The sequence below is a fragment of the Chionomys nivalis genome, chromosome 7 (assembly GCF_950005125.1).
Source record: "Chionomys nivalis chromosome 7, mChiNiv1.1, whole genome shotgun sequence".
In the NCBI taxonomy this organism is placed as follows: Eukaryota; Metazoa; Chordata; class Mammalia; order Rodentia; family Cricetidae; genus Chionomys; species Chionomys nivalis.
This window is the reverse complement of record NC_080092.1, coordinates 57,401,180-57,418,405: the sequence shown is the minus strand read 5'-3', so window position 1 is coordinate 57,418,405 and position 17,226 is coordinate 57,401,180. Positions and strand designations below refer to the sequence as shown.

At 46.6% G+C, this 17,226-nt stretch overlaps 2 protein-coding genes across 3 annotated transcripts in view; one reads left to right on the top strand and one right to left on the bottom strand.

Moving 5' to 3' along the window:
• Positions 1-17,226, top strand: part of Abr (ABR activator of RhoGEF and GTPase) — a 198,714-nt gene that overhangs the window by 35,840 nt on the left and 145,648 nt on the right. The window contains exon 1 of one of the 2 annotated variants that reach the window (XM_057775300.1): positions 12,121-12,258. The exons of the other annotated variant lie outside the window; for it this stretch is intronic. The gene's annotated coding sequence lies outside the window, so the exon portion shown is untranslated. Of the gene's footprint in view, positions 1-12,120; positions 12,259-17,226 lie in introns of those variants that run through there. 2 annotated transcript variants of the gene reach the window in all.
• Positions 800-1,210, bottom strand: LOC130877748 (60S ribosomal protein L27-like). Its single transcript, XM_057775304.1, has one exon. The coding sequence runs from the start codon at positions 1,208-1,210 to the stop codon at positions 800-802; it is 411 nt and encodes a 136-aa protein (XP_057631287.1).

The following is a 17,226-nucleotide window of genomic DNA, read 5'->3' as shown; positions in this document are numbered from 1 at the left end:
ATGTAACAAGACAGTAGAAGAAAATGAAAGACGATGGTCTGCCCACGATCAAGCTGAGAAACTCCGGGGCTGTCTGCAGAACCACTCTGATTTCAAGAGCGTGTTGTGTACTAAGTGGGGTGGTGCATTTGAGTCATAGTTTGCTCTTATTGTCTAAAAGGATTTTTTTTTTCCCCAGTGGCAGAGCTTTGTGTGTTAGGCAAGCTCTATCCCTGAGCTGCAGCTCCAGCCCCCATCAAGAGGAATTTTTGTTGTGACTCTATGATTTTTATAACAGAGAAAATTAAATTACTGAGTAAACATGCAGTTAAGACAATTATGGACGGGGTGTGGTAAGATGGCTCGATGGACAGAGGCATGTTGGCCTGGTGACGTGAATTTAGTCCTTGGATTCCACAAGGTGGCAGGAGAGAACCAGCTCCTAAGAGTTGTCCTCTGACCTCTACTTGTGCACATCTCCACACACACACACGAACACACACACACATACACACACACACACAAATAATAATAATAATAACAAAATATGGTCTAAGTCAGGGGGTTGAGCTCAGTGGTAGAGCATTTGCTCAGCAAGTACAAACACACAGCACCACAGAAAGGAAAAACCAAACAAAAAATGGTCAATATACCTCATACTCTCTGTGGCCTCCTGGCGACACGTGAAATGCATACAAATGCGCAAATGACAGGATGCTAATTTTGGTGTGGCTTCTGAGCCAGCAGCTTGGGCATTCTTTTTGTTTTGTTTTGTTTTGTTTTGTTTTTTAAACTTTTAATGACATAAACAAAAATATACCTAAAAGCGAAGCTTCTGGAAAAACCATTTGTTCTTCCCTGTCTTGTATCGTTCCTCATATTTGACCTTGGCTTCCCGCCTTGCCTTGCGTTTCAGGGCTGGGTCCCTAAAGACATCCTTGTTGACAACAGTTTTGTCCAGGGGGATGTCCACAGAGTACCTTGTGGGCATCAGGTGGTTGTAATTATAAACCTTCACAAAGGACTTGATCTTGGATCTTTTGGCGACTTTCTTCTTGCCCATGGCAGCTGTCACTTTTCGGGGATAGCGGTCAATTCCAGCCACCAGGGCATGGCTGTAAGGGCGGTCTGAGGTGCCATCATCAATGTTCTTCACGATGACGGCTTTGCGTCCCAAGTAGCATCCAGCCAGGACGAGCACCACTTTCCCGGATTTCATGAACTTGCCCATTTCGACAGCGAGCAGCCGGTTCCCAGCAGAAAGGAAAGGAGCCAGCTTGGGCATTCTTAGGAGCGGGACCTTGGCACATTTTATTTGTCGGTCCTCCCTGACACCTGCAGAGCTGGAAAGAGGTTTTGTTCTCTAAAACAAGATGTCTGTAACCCTGATGATTCCCAAGCAGTGTTGTCACCCTCGCTGGCTTGCTCAGAGGATGAGGGCTGGGTGGGGAGTGGTTGCCTCGTGCTTGGACGCTTGGATACTTTTGCTTCTATCTGAGTTGTATGGAAAGCCACCTTGTTTGTGTCTCGGGGCCATAATATTTTTTGGCAAGAGAAGAACCTCTTCCTTTTTTGGTCCTGAAGTCACACTGGAAATCCTCAGCAGCTCAGCTGTGGGTAGATGTCCCCGTGGTTACTGGTGTTGGGGTTTAGTGGTCTTTGCAGAAGTTAAGGTTCCTGTTAGGCCTGGGAGGAAGTGTGGCTTGTGTACATGCACAGCTCTGTGTGTGGCTCCCGGAGAGTGAGCCTCTCTGTGGTAAGCTTCCTCTTCTCTGCTTCACTGTGGTGGGACACAGAGAGTCTCTCTTACAAAAATAACCCTGAACCCCCTGAAGAACTGACCCAAGCATTGAGGTGCCAGTCAGCCAGATGCAACAACAGCATGTTTCTGTCTCCTCAGCCTGCAGTATTTGATGTCATGGTCTTAGGGCACATTTGCCCCTCCGAGAGGAAGAGAGCGCTTGAAGCCCAGGTCCTCCCGAGTATGCAGAGGAAAGGAAGGGCATTCTGGAGAACTGAAAGCTGAGCCATGATCTCGTCCTGGCTGTGGTGGTCCCCTGGGATGAGCCAATACTTAGAATGATGGCTACGGGAAGGCATTACGAACAGTTTTGAGAATGGGATCCAGAATAGGACTTCTCAGCATCCTTTCTCCCTCTGCTGGTGGCCTGTGGCTACCATCATGTGATAAACATGTGGCTTCCTAGGAGAGAAACTTGCACAATCACACAGAAATAGGAAACTGGGAGATAATTCGGCATGGCACATAAAGAATTAGGTAATGAGTTGTCTAGAAGACTTTGGGTCTTGAGAAAGGAGCCAGGTTTCCTCTGAGTCATGTCTGTGTCCCAGGAGGCCCCTGGAGCCTGAACTATCTGATTAGTCAAGAGGCACAGGCCCAGTGTCATCAGCCCTCTGCCTGTCAGATGAAAATTGGGCACAGGGCTGACCTGCTCTGGCAGAGGCAGTGGGGCAGAGATTGGAGCGCCACTGGGCTGTTGCTTCATCACCCCAGAGCTGATCAAGCAGGGCCCGTGTTCTGATTGCTCTGAATTATCCACCTTAATATGCTCCCTGGGCCCAGAGACGGCTGCTGATTGTGAGAAGTGCCTCCTAAGGCAGCTAACTTCTGAGCACTGCACAGGGCCCCTGCCCAGCTGGCCCTGTAAGGGAGCCGCAATGCCTCATGGCCTCTGTGCTTCCAGTTCCTGTGTGCGGGTTTCTCAGAAGCACAGCTGCACCGCCTTAGGAAAGTGAATCACGTGGTGTTGTCTTCTCCCAGAAAGGCACGCATCCCTGTTCAGATGAACAGAGAATGTTCCAGGAAGTTCAAGCTCTGGGCAGCAGAGCCATGGAAACTTGGGAAGGGGTCTGGGTGGGACAGGCTATAGAAATATTACCTCAGTTTCCTCCCGTGTTCCCCGAAGTGGGGACCAGTGAGATGGCTCAGCCAGTACAAGTGCTTGCTCTTCAAGCCTGACGACCTGCTCAGTCTTCAGAACCTACAGCGGAAGCAGAGAATTGACTCCCAAAGTCATCCTCTGACCTCCGTATGTGTGTGGTGGCACCTGTATACCCACACACACCTCACATACACACAGATATGAGCACATAAAAAATTAAAATGCTCCTCATATGGGCTTAAGGGTGTGCTCAGTGGTAAAGCACTTAAAGGCCCTGAACTCTATCTCCAGTAACAAAAAAGAAGAAAAAGAAGGATCTTATTCTTTATAATCCTTACTTAGGCACCTGCCATGTTCAGACTAACTATGTGAGAGAGATGCCTAGAGGCTAATTAACTCCAGAGTCGTTAAGTGTCCTTACCACCAGAGACTCTCTAGACACAGGCACATGTCTGAAGACCCCAGGGTGTATCAGACCTCCTTTTAAGGAGAAAAAATAGAAGTCCGTCTTTGTTCCTTTCTGGTCCTGCCAGTTCCCTGGACAAATAGCTTAAGAGCTCTGCCGGTGCTGGAGTGTGGAGGCACATCCTGTAAAATCCTAGCACTCAGGAAGCTGAGGCAGGAGGATTGCAAGTTTGAAGCCAGTTTAGGAGGAGTGCCACTGTAGTCATGAACACACAGCAGCAGTGGATACACGCACAAGATTGGGCCTTTCAGCATGGATAGGAGAAGTGCCCATGAGGCCTTGTCGTATCCTGAGGCGCTATTGATTGTTAATGGCTTCTGCAAGGGCTAGGGCGTGTCATTTTCTTAAATGATGTAGCCACTGGGGAACTAGATGGGAAGAAGAATGGCTGCAGAGGAAAAGGAAATGGGATAGCAGAGGGTAATGGAAATGAATAGAATTGCACACATTGTATGTATGGATGGAACTGTCAGAAAATCAAAGAGAAATAAAACCTACAAAAAGCCCTGCTGGTAAATTCACATCAGCATCTTGTACCTGCGCTGCCTAAAGTGCAGCTTCTCACCAGCGATTATCAGCAGGGCATCTGGTGAGGATGCTTGCTGAAGCCTCATGACTGGTAGCCAAACCACAGTGTGAATATCACTCTGCCCTTTGCTGGTCTTGTGACCCAGGGCCTCTTCTTCAATGTGGGGGAAATGATTCTGTCTTCCACAAGAGGTATTATATACTAGAAAGGTGAAAGCAATGTGTTTAACACAGTCACAGTGTCTAGAACATAAATCTTGGTGACACTGGGGACACGTTAACTAAAGGGCTTTTCAGTAATTGAATAGTGGATATTGCCTCTAAGGTCTGGTGTGCATTGAAGGGGAGAGGTCAGGTCTAAGAAGAGCTGCAAATTCTGTTGGGTATTGTCCTCATTACTTCTCTATTGCTGTGACAAAACACCATGACCAAGGCAGTTTATAGAAGAAACAGTTTGTCAGGGACTTAGTTTTGAGGACTAGTACCTGGCCCCTCATGGCATAGGATAGCAGGCAGGCAGACGTGGCTTTGGAGCAACAACTGAAAGCTTGCATTTTGAGGCAATAGCCACCAGGCAGAGAGAGTTAACGGATTGGTGTGGGATTTTGGAACCTCAAAGCCCACCTCCAGTGACATACCTCTTCTAACAAAACCACACCTACCAATCTATTCAGACATGAGCCTATAGGGGCCATTCTCACTCAAACCACCACAGGTCTCTGAGCTCATGTTATGGTAACACCCTTGAGTAGTGTCTTCATCAGGGACCCATTCTAGTTCCCCCATGCCTTTTCTTTTTCTCCTTCTTCCTCCTCTTTCTTCTTATTTCATATATCTCAGGCTGGTCTCCAACTTGTTATGTAGCAAAGGATTACCTTGAATTTCTGATCTTCCTGCCTTTACCGGCCAAGAGCTGGGATTACAGGTGTACACCACCACATTGGGTTTTATGTGGTACTGGGGCTCAAACCCAGGGCTTTCTGCATGCTTAGCCTGCATTTTACCAAGTGGGCTACATCCATAGCCTTACATAATCATTTTCTTTCTTTTTTTAAAAAATTGTTTATTATGCATACAGTGATTTGCCAGGATGTATGCTTACATGCCAGAAGAGGGCACCAGATCTTATTATAGATTGTTGTAAACACCACGTGGTTGCTGGGACCTCTGAGCCATCTCTCCAGCCCCCATTTTCTTTTAAAGATAATGTCTCACTGTGTTGTCTAGACTGGTCTCTAACTGGGCACAAGTGATCCCTGCCTCAGTCTTCCAAGTGCCTGGTTCTCCACCTTCATTTTTGCAATTGTTTACACTTTTCCTTCTTTCCCAGAATGCCTTGCCTCTCCACCCTTTTATCTTTGCCTGTGAAACATTGTCATTCCAGGCCTCAGTTCAAATTCCAGGCCTCTTTAGAAAGTGTGTTGGCTAGTTTATACCAATTTGAAACAAGCTAAAGTTATCTGAAAAGAAGGAACCTTAATTAGAAAATGTCTCCATTAGATCTGGCTGTAAGGCATTTTCTTAATTAGTGATTGATGGGGAGGGCCCATTGTGGGTGGTGCCAACCCCGGGCTGGTGGTCTTGGGTTCTATAAGAAAGCACAGCCACGGGAAGCAAGCCAGTGACCAGCACCCCTCACCCCTCTGCTTCAGCTCCTGCCTCCAGATCCCTGCCCCAACATCATTATGGAAGTGTAAGCCAAATTAACCCTTTCCTTCCCCACTTGCTTTGTGGTTATGGTGTTTCATTGCAGTAATAGAACCCCCGGCTAAGACAGAGGCATATGGTTATCTGCTCAGTTGGAAATGGTGACCACCTGCCCCATAACATACTGCCCAGGCAGAATCCACCAGGCATTGCTTGGGCTCTTATTTCTTGGTCTCGGTCTCTCTCTCTCTCTCTCTCTCTCTCTCTCTCTCTCTCTCTCTCTCTCTCTCTCTCCACTTGCCTTTTTTCTTTTTTTGTTTTTTTTTTTTTTTGAGACAGGGTTTCTCTGTGTATCCATGGCTGTCCTAGAACTCACTCTGTAGACCAGGTTGTCCTTGAACTCACAGAGATTTTGTCTGCTTTTCCCTCCCGAGTGCTGGGATTAAATGTGTGTGCCACCACCATCCAACTCCAGGCATGTCTTAAACCAATAATTACAAATATACTCGTCAAATAAACGGTCTTTAAAAAGTTAAGTGTCTAGATATTTTATGTATATAGGTATTTCTGCATGTATGTCTGTACACCATATGTGTGCAGTCCCCTCAGAAGCCAGAAGAGGACATCAGATCCCCTAAAACTGAAGTTACGGACAGGACAGTTGTGTGGTGTCATGTTGGTGCCTGGAATCGAACCTGGATCCTCTGAAAGAGCGGGCAGTGCTCTTAACCACGGAGCCATCTCTTTAGTACCCAGAAACCCTGTCTGAATAGATAATTTTTCCAGTCTTCAGTTCCATGGTGTGCTTAATTTAATGTTCTTTCCCTTCTGCTGGAGAGAGATGTGTCAGGAGATGTAGGAAAGAGAAGGCTGAGGGACTGGGGCATGGATTCTGGAGGCCTGGGCTGCTGTGGCACCCGAATGTCTAAACGCATATAAACTGCTTACAGCATGACTAGCACATGAACCTTAGTGTTCTTGGTGTGGCATTATCTCACTCTTCTCATTAAACCTCTCCCGGGTGCACTTTATGCACTAAAGCTCCCGAGGCTTCATAGAGCGTTATTTGCCTCACAGCTTTGGAGGTTGCATCCAAATGATATAGGTTCTGAGGACATCCTGGCAGGAGCACACACGCATCTCTGTGTTGTCATCCTCCCTCGCTTCATAAAGTCACTGGGATTCAATCATGAAGCTCTCCCTTAATGGTGTAACTGTTTCCCAAAGTTCTCTCTTTTGAACTTTTTGTCAGAGTTATTGTCTAGAGTGTGAGGCCCTGGGTTCCATTCCCAACACTGCAAACAAACTATAAGACAAAGTCCCCACTTCTAAAGACCATATGCAGATTAAGTTTCTACCCTCTTTTAAAAAGGATTTAGTTAAATATGTAGTTGAGTCTCTGTCTCTCTGGTCTGTCCCGGGGGGGGGGGGAGGTGGAGAGAAGAGAGAGAGAGAGAGAGAGAGAGAGAGAGAGAGAGAGAGAGAGAATAAATGCTGGAGTTATAGGTTGTTTTGAGCCTTCAGATGTGGGTGCTAGGAACCAGACTCAGGTCCCCTCTGCAAGATTAATATACACAGTTAACAGCTGAGCCATCTCTTCAACCCCAAGTTTCTACGATCTTAATATTAACATATGTTCATATACATCTAACCGTCTAGAATATGGACTCTGATAACCTCAGGTGATTTTCTGAGGTAAAGGATCAATACACGAAACCTTGCAACCTCCAACAGACCAGGCGAGTCCTGTTCTCTCTGGGACTCTGGCCTGCTCAGCAGTCGCTAGGGAGCTAGGCACTTAACGTTATAGAAGGTCTCCTTGGCCAAGCTGCCGCCTGCTTCCCCGGTCAGACTTCTTGTAGACCCTTTCAAGTGAGCAAGAGTCCAGAATCTGGTTTCATCAACTTCTCCCATCACTGAGCTGGAAAGCAGGTTCAGTCTGCCTGGTGAGAAGGCCTCTGGAGATGTGAGTGTGAGTCACTCTGGGATGTTGTGTGATGTTTTCCTCTTTACTCCTTAGGCTTTTTGATCTTTTGGAGGGCCAGGGGAAGATCACCCAGCTCCCAGATAAATCACACACGGAGACTTATTCTTACTTATTAATGCCCGGTCTTAGCTTGGCTTGTTTCTTTCCAGCTTTTTTTAACTAATTATCCTGACCACCTTTCTGCCTCAGGGCTTTGTCCTTTACTTCTGTGTATCTTACTTTCATTCTTACTCCGTGGCTGGCTGGGTGACTGGCCCCTGACACCTCTTCCCTTTGTTCTCTTCTCCTCCTCCTCTTCATTTTGCCTTCTATTTATCCTCTCTGCCTGCCAGCCCCACCTATTCTTGCTCCTGCCTCGCTATTGGCCATTCAGCTCTTTATTAGATCATCAGGTGTTTTAGACAGACACAGTAACACAGCTTCCCAGAGTTAAACAAATGCAGCAGAAACAAAAGTCACACACCTTAAAATAACATCCCCCCACACTGGGAGGTGTCCTGGTTCAGCCCGTAGTGCCCTAGGCAAAGCAGTTCAGCATCACTGTCAGCATCTGAATCTTCTCCCACAGATTCCCAGGGTTTCCACCCTACTGAGAACAGAGGATTCAGGCCAAACAGACTGCCTCTGGAAGCTGTCTTCCTCCATGAAAGCATCAGTTCACTTCCCTACTCCATAACCAAATTGCCTTGTAAATTTGGGGCAGATCTAGGAGAAAGACTCCAGCTACGGAGACTGAAATTCCCTTAGTGGGCTGAATCTTTTCTAGGTTTCTATTCTATTTCCATGTTGGAAGCTGATTGGGTGAAAAAGAGTACGACAAAGAATGTTGGCTGCTTAGCAGGGGAGGCTGTGCATTGGGGAGTTTTTAGTTGGGGCTTTGTGTGAGCAGTTAGAAAATAATTAGAGCAGTAATTGTCCTGCTCCAAATCTGATTTTAGGTTCCCCCGGAGTCATTACGTCAATGTGGACACATGTCAACCATCCAGGCCAGTTCATTTCTAGTTGGTGGAACTTGGCTAGCTAAATATCTATATTATTTAATTCTAGGCTCTTTGTTGCCATTCATTTGAACCACTATTTGAATGACATGTTGGAGTTGCCGAGAAGAGAACTCCCTGTTTAGCAAGAGATGGCCATGAATGATCTCTTAAAAAAAATTAAAGCCTTTATTTTATGCATATAGGAATTTTGCCTGTGGATATATCTGGATACCACATGTGTGCCTGGTGTCCCTGGAGGCCTAAAGAGGATGTTTGATCCTTTGGAATTGGAATTACAAATGGTGGTTAACCACCATGTGGGTGCTGAGAATCAAGCCTGGGTCCTCTGGAAGAACAACCAGTACTCTTAACACCTGAGCCATCTCTCCAGGCCCTGAATGATTTTATTTTATAAATCTTTTTTTAAAAAGATTTATTTATTTATTATGTATACAGTGTTCTGTCTGTATGTATGCTTGCTGGCCAGAAGAGGGCACCAGATCTCATTACAGGTGGTGGTGAGCTATCATGTGGTTGCTGGGAATTGAACTCAGGACCTCTAGGAAGAGCAGTCAGTGTTCTTAACCTCTGAGCCATCACTCCAGGCCCTGAATGATTTTTAAGAGCAGCAAGAGAGCAGCCAGGAATCAGACAAGAGAAGCAGGTCTCCTGGCTTGGTTGTTAGGGAAAGCACCTTAGAAGCTGTGATGTTTCAGTTTAACGCCACAAAGTAAATAGGAGATGCTCAGACAGAGTGTAGGAAACAGTATTTTGTTTTCTTTTCTTCTTTTCTTCCTTCCTTTCTTTTTGTTGTTTGTTTTTGTTTGTTTTCTTTTCTTCTTTTCTTCCTTCCTTTCTTTCTTTTTGTTGTTTGCTTTTGTTTTTTTTTGATACAAGGTTTCTCTGTAGCTTTGGAGCCTGTTGGAACTCGCTCCATAGATCTTACTGGCCTCAAACTCACAGAGATCCACCTGTCTCTGCCTCCCGAGTGCTGGGATTAAAAGTGTGTGCCACCACCTCCCAGCTTGATTTGTTTTCTTGACAGAGTCTCATTATGTCAGTCAGGCTGACCTTGTGCTTACCGTGCCTTCCTGTTTCAGCCTCCCAAGTGTAGGAATGTATGTAGGTATGTGCCACTATGTTAGCATAAGGAAAGGACATCTTTAACTTTTTAAAAGATGTATTTTATGTGTATGAGTGTTTTGCCTGCATGTGTGTATGTATACCACTTGTGTGCCTGGTGCCACAGAGATCAAAAGAGGACATCGGATCCCCTGGATGAGATATTGGTGAACCACCATGCAGATGCTGAGAATTGAACCCAGGTTCTCTGCAAGAGCAACAAGTGCTCTTAACCTCGGAGCCAGCTCTACAACCCTGAGGGCAGAACATTTTAACCAGTTATATCAACCCATGCAATAGTTCAAAGGCAGGCAACAGCAGGGTGGAGCAGGGTGGGTGTGCTAGGTGATCCAAAGTGGTCTGCAGGGAGGGCCACAGCGCCTGGTAGGCCATGAAAATAGTAATGGGGGTAGGGTTGTAGCTCAGTGGAAGAACACCTCAGCATGCACAAGACCCAGGGCTTGGTCCCTCATATCACAAAAAGAGAGAGAGAGAAAGAAAATAATGCACTATCTACAGATAGTGCCATCGTGCCATCGGTGTGCCTTAGGAAGAGGAGTGGCGTTAGAGTTGTGTTGTAGCATGCTGCCTGTGGCTTTGAGATGTAGAGACTTTCATCAGAACTTCAGTTCTGTGATGTCAGCCTAATGAGCCTGGGGCTGCTCAAGCCAACAGACCCTTGACACCTTCCGCTGACTATTGCTACCTGTCCCATTCTTTCTCAGTTCCCCTCCACCAGGATCTCTGAGTTATGTGTGTGGTCTCTCCTATCCGCACCAGATTGTGTGTATGCCATGGAGCTGAGAAGCCTAGAACGGGGTGCAGAGAGGAGATTCAGAGTCATGACATTCTGTACTGAGAAGCTGAAAGCGTGCTGTGTGAGAAATGCACAACCCGGGACAGTTCCTGCACACAGAGCACGGCTGGGCTGAGTCAGCCCCTTCCATATTAAGATGTCTGGGTGGTCCCTTAGGGGATTGTGATGGGTGGTCTTGTGGCTTCTCAGTGATCATCTTTGGACTCCTGAGGATCTACCATACCAGCCTGTCTGTTTCTTCCTTCCAGAGGAGTGGTGAACCAGAGGAGGTTGACTGGATGCAGATTTAGGTGCTTGGCTTCCAGGCAGGAATAGCCTTTAACACTGGCACCCTTTGTAGAAGTGGCCTGGGCCATCAACCCCTACATTTATAAAGACCATGTTGAACCAGCAAGATGGCAAACTCAGTGGGTAAAAGAGCGTGCTGGCCAGCCTGACAGCTTTAGTTGGATCTCCAGGATCCGTGGAGTGGAAGGAAAGAATTCAGAACTGGCTCTGGAAGTTTCCTCTGACAGGTTTGTGTTTGGTTAGGGAAGACACCAAAGGCAGCATTATGGGGGAAAGAAAGTGGGTTTTGGAATGTGCCAAGGAGCCATTCTCTTTCTGCTAACCTCAGAGTGTCATCAATACTGTTGACATTAAGGACATAATACTTTTGGCATTGCTGGTTTCTGCCCATTGAATTGCTCCTTCACGTTAAAAACAATACTGTTTGGTACTGCAAAGGCAGCTGCTCCTCTCAGTTAGGAACCACTGTCTTGTGATGAGAGGACAAGGTTATATTAGGCTACATCTCAAGGCCCTATAGCTGGCAACAGGGAAGCAAGGAAATCTCATTTAAGATGTTACCAGAGGAACTGGAAAGATGCCTTATCAGTTAAGGGCACTTACTGCTCTTTCAGAGGACCTGGGCTCAATTCCCAGTACCCACATGTCACAAGGCTTACAGCTGCCTATTAACTCCCAGCTTCAAGAGAATCTGTTCTCTGTGGGCACCCACAGACACTTGCACATAACCCCACACAGATACTTAAGCATACACGTAAGTAAAAATAGAAAGTATTCTTTAAGATGATATTATTGGAAAATTTGTCCTCTGCTTACACCACTCTTGTTCCTCCTGGCCTTCTCAGACTCCTTGCTCACAATGGTAACCTGCAGCCCTAGATAGAATCTGATAGAGAAGCTGAGATTTGAGTCCAAGTCCTTGGAGGCTGCCTATCTAGAACACCTCGTGAGGCTGAGATGCTACTATGTTTGGCCACCAGATGGCACCTGAGAGTCCTTGTTTTCTGCCGCAGGACCAGTGGTAATAGGAGTTCACTGCAGAGAAAACTTGCCTTAAAAGAGGTCCGATGCTTAAAGAGACACCACTACATACCCTCGGGCTGGACCCTTAAATCTATAGAATGAGACTCCACCACCGCAAGCACCACTGTCCAGGGTCAGTAGCTTCTTTGTCTTTGCCTTGCTGGATGTTGTTCCAATCTCCTTGACCACTCTCAGTTCCTGCAACCACTCCTGAGCCTGAGGGGACAGAACCAGCCTGGAGGGTGGTGTCAGAGCTACTGGCAGAACAGCATTGAATGGAGCTGGGATGCATCTGCGGAACTCAGAATAAAAGAGTGGGAACCACAGCTGCCTTCAGGGCAGTGATGAGCACAGGAGGGCAGAGGGCCAGCTTGTGACTGACCTCTGCTGGACTTGACTCTGCTTCTTTGGAGTGAGGAGGTTAGAGCCTTTGAATTTGATCTCTGGGTTTTGGGGATTTTTCGAATCCTGTGACTTCTTCCACTGGCATCTTTCCTAATGCTGATGGGGACTCCGAGGTAAGTACATGAGGGAGGGGGATCTAGACTTCACTGTGGAGTCATCTCACCAACTGTAGGAATCTTCCCGTGTTGACCCCTGGGTAGAGAGGGCTGACCACTGTTGGATGAGGGCCACATTAGCTGGAGCTTGGGAAGGGACCCTCCTCATCTAAGCCTGCTGCTCTGCCATGATGCTCTTTTTGGTGCTTGGGAGTAGGGATACAACCTGGGACATATGACATGAAACTTCTGTAGAGAAACGAGTTGGGTTTAGGGTGGGGAGGAGGCTTGAAGGTAGTTTCTGTTGTCTGTGGATCTCATTGTCTTCTGGGAAAAGCCAGGAGACTGGACAGGGACAGGTAGGAAGAGAGCAAAGGACAGAGTCTTAGGCCAAATCTTCTTTAATTACTTTAAATTTACATTTATTCATTCACTTACTGTGTGTGTGTGTGTGTATGCACGCCCGTTCACATGCAGATGAGTGCTACAGTACAAATGTGGATGTCAGGAGAGCTCAGAGGGCAACTTGGAGGGAGTCTGCTGCCTACCATGTGAGTCCCAAGGATCAAACTCAGGTTCACAGGCTTGGTGGTAAGCACACCCTGGGAATTTTCTTCTTCCCAGACCTCAGAACTGAAGGTGCATTTTGAGAGCAGTAAATGCTGCTTTGCCTCTACCGAGGAAAATGAAATGAAGTAGGGAGTTAAAACAGGCTACTTGCCAGGCATGGCAACACATGCCTTTAATCCCAACACTTCCCTGTGTGTTTGAGACCAACCTGGTCTATCTACATAGTGATTTCTAGGCCAGCTAAGTGACACTTTATCTCAAAAAAAAAAAAAAAAACAAACAACCAGACAGAAAACCCAACCACATACATACTCACCAAACAAACAACAAAAACCTCATCTGGGAAACAGAAAATCAGGCTACTTTGGGATCTTTTGGGAAGCAGAGTTTATAGTATTTCAGGGCTAATAAGAGACCTGGAGGTCATGTACCTGACCTACCTGGGTGCCACCTTCTGCGCCTGTGAAAACTAAGGTTGAAAAAGCTTAGGCATATAAGCTGAGGGCTAGCTAGGGACCTGGCCTAGCAGCCTGTCATTGGATCGCTTTCCAGCTTGTCTGCAGGGTCATCTGGCCTGTTGGAGATGTGGTTTTCTTTGGGAAACAGTTCTCTGTTTGGTTACATGTTGGTGGCTCCTGGGAGTTCTAGAATGACACCATCTTTTTTATGTAGCTCCAGTTTCTTCTTCCCTGGACTTAACTCTTCTGTTTATCCATTTGTTCATTCATAGGCTTGTATAGCACTACACACATGAACTCTTGGGCTCAGACTTGATTCATTTTCGAGTGCCATCTTCTGCGGGCTGGCCAGTGGCTTAGCCTTTCTGTGGCTGTTTCTTTGTGAAATGGAACTAGTCGTAGGACCTCTCTTGCTCACTGCAAGGTTAGACCAGAAGAAGCTTGTAAAGCTCACGGAGCAGCGCCTGGCAGTTAAGAATCAGTGTTAGCTCTCACTAATTTTTATGACTCAATATACATTTAAATATTTTTAGCTTATGTGTATGAGTGTTTTGCCTTCATGTATATCTGTGCATTGCGTGTGTGTGCCTACTGCCTGGAGAGGCCAGAAGGTGTCAGGTCCCCTGGAACTGAAGTTACAGATGGTTGTGAGTCAGGATGTCAGGATGGAGATGCTGGAAATCAAACTTGGGTCCTTTCAGAATGACTGTATCACAAGTGTGCATGCACTGCTACACCTGGCTAAACATGCACTTTTGAGTGCCAATTGGCTGAGCTTTTGGCAAAATCCTGTTTGTGTGTGAAGTCACTTGCTGTAATAGCATTTTTGGAGGGTTTACATACACAGATGCTCCCTGCGTGCCCCAGCAACAGGACATTTTTCATTATTTCTTTTCTTTTTTCTTTCTTTCTCTCTCTCTCTCTCCTTTTTTTTTTTTTTTTTTTTTTTTGCCAGGAGTGATGACCACTGGGTGATCAGACAGAGACCTCTGGGCCCTTCCTGTGGTACACAGCAAAGCTGTGCTGCTAACACAAGAAGGGAAGAAAAGTGGAACTACCTAGTTTTCTCTAGGGTAACATCACCCTGTTTCTCCCCCAAGCCAAGTGGTTGGTAGAGTGAGGTCTGGTTGTTAAGAGAAGCAATGAGTAGCACACCCCGGGAATAAAGGGGTGTGGGAGAGCTGCTGGTCTTCAGAACGAGGTGTATGTCTTTCTACTCAGCCCCTCAACACCAGCACAACACTCAAGGCTGTGTAGCTAACCTTAAATCCTATGATGAGGGAGGAGCAGGTAGGTAACCATGGAGATGGGGGCAGGATAAACTGAGTGCATAGGTTGGGGATATGGATAGGGAATGGTTGCTAGGGGCTTGGGGGGGGGAGGGGGGAGTGGTGTACTGAATGCTGACTCAGCCTTGGGGTGAACCAGGCACTTAGCTGAAAACAGGGAGGTCTGTCCACAAGGATCCCACCCTGCTGCTCTGACAGATCTGGCTGATAGCTGGGGTTAAGAGCACTTCAGGATAGCAGGCTTTGGGCAAACTACAGAGACGATGCTCTTTAACCCCTTAGTTCCCAGACTGTGTGTTGAGTTAGGATTTCCCCAGCCTTTCTCTGCCCTCAGTGCTCCTTGATCTAACTGGAGGTGTTTGTTACAATCTTAAGTCACCCAGGTGGTCTAAAGCCCATCCACTTATCTCTGCAAACAATGTTAGAATCAGGCTGTGTGGTAAGATTCTTCAAGTAACTACCTTTCCCAAGACAATATAGGTCAGAAGTGGTGTTGTGTGAGGAAACTTCCTGAAGAGACCTAACATGTCTACTCACCCCATACAGGGAGCCCATGACAGAGCAAAGTATAGATGGAAGGACCAGCCCTAAGACCAAGCTAACCCCTCAAAGGAAACCAGTTTGCCCGAGAGGAACAAAGGGCAGGGGATAAGAGACAAAAAAAAAAGAGAGGGGGCTGGAGAGATGGCTCAGAGGTTAAGAGCATTGCCTGCTCTTCCAAAGGTCCTGAGTTCAATTCCCGGCAACCACATGGTGGCTCACAACCATCTGTAGTGAGGTCTGGCCTGCAGACATGCACACAGACAGAGTATTGTACACATAATAAATAAACAAAAAAAAAAGAGAGAAGGGGAAGGGATACTTGCCCCAGAGGGACGAAGGACTGCCTCTGGATAGAGAGGAGACAGACGTGGCCTGTGTGCAAATGGTAATTGATAAAGGCAAAAGGGGAAACCCTGTGTTAGGATGAGGTGTTTAATTATGAATTAATTAAATTGGGAATACGAATTAGGGTAGTTTGAAGGGGGTTTTTGATTACTGGATTTTAATACTTTGATAACTGGACCTTGGTAGTTAGCTTTGGGAGCAGAAAGGGAACAAATAAGGGACTAGACCTTGGTGACTAGCTTTAGGACTGCAATCTGATGGTTTTAGCAAGGCAGAGGAAATGGGGGAAGGGCAAAGCCTTCCAGAGCCGTGTTTGCTATGCTTAGGGCCCTTCAGTGGATACCACCAAAATCCAGCTTGGTGGCCCACGGGTTTTATTGGGGTTACTTACAGGAGCAGAAATGACTCCACTAAGGCCCACCCCAGCAGGGGTGACAGTTCACCAAAGCTGGGAAACCTAGAGCCTACTGCACAGTCTGTAGGTGGCTCAAAAGGATGGAGAGTCCTTTCCAAATGACTGGTCTAAACCTCTTTGGGTAGCTGGACTGGTCTTGAGTCTTTGCAGCTCAGTTTCCTTCCTTCTGAGGAGAATTCTCAGCTTTTATTGCTTATTCTATGAGGTGGGCGGTTTGGGGGAGTTGGGGGGAGTGGGGCGGTGTCTAGTGAATCTGGTCAGTTTTTGGAACTTCCTGAAGCTGTTTTAAGTTGTTTACCTCCTAGTTAAGGAGTTTCCTAGCAGGAAGGAATGTTTTAGTCTTGGAGGAAACTGTTACGCAACAGGTGGACAGATGGTTATGGAACAAAATTGAAAGGGTTCTAGCAGATGGTCTCTCACTCATGGATCAGGAAAGATTTCCAGGTACCTTCAATGCCTAGGATTACCAGTCAGCTGACAGAGAGGTGGCATGTATAGGATCCTAGCTGTTGGGTCACTGAACTGTGCCTCAGTTTTCTCATCTGGAAAATTCAGAAAACTGAGATAAGAACTGGGTCTGGTAGCATAAGTCTCTAGTTCCAGCTTTTGAAACCTCAAAATTGGCCCCTAGTGACATACTTCCTCTAACAAGGCCACACCCTCTAATCCTCCCCAAACAGTTCCAAGGATTGAGCACCAAATATTCAAATATATGAGCCTGAGGGTAATATACTCATTCAAACAACCACACTATCTCAAAAGATAAAAGGAGAGAGAGTTGGAAGCCAGGCAGTAGTAGTGCACACCTTTAATCCTAGCACTTGGGAGGCAGAGGCAGGTGGATCTCTGTGAGTTCGAGGCCAGCCTGGTCTACGGAGGGAGTTCTAGGACAGGCTCCAAAGCTATACAGAGAAACCTTGTCTCAAAAAAAAAAAAAAGGCTGGAGATACAGCTTCAGGGTAGAATGCATGAGTAAGGTCCTGAGTTCAGTTCCTAGTGTGCAAAAAGAAAGTGGGGGCCGGGAGGAAGATAAGGGATAAGAAAGGAAGGAAACTGAAGTGACAGTGATATCCACAGAGAGATCATCCTTATGAAACAACCTCTTCCGATCCAAGCCAGAAACAGAAAGTATTCCGTGTTAGATATTAGCACTGTGGTTTGCAAGGTTGTCTCTGTACCCTACACTGTATTGTGGAGGGGACAGTCTTGAGCAAGATTGGACAGAATGTAGAATAAAGCATCTGTGACAGCACTAGGGAAAGCAACTGCAACGTTTTAGTTGTGTGTGTGTGTGGGGGGGCGCTGAAAATAGCTGCTCAAGCCTTCGTAGATAAAAATGTAAAATGTATGCAAATGTATGTGACTC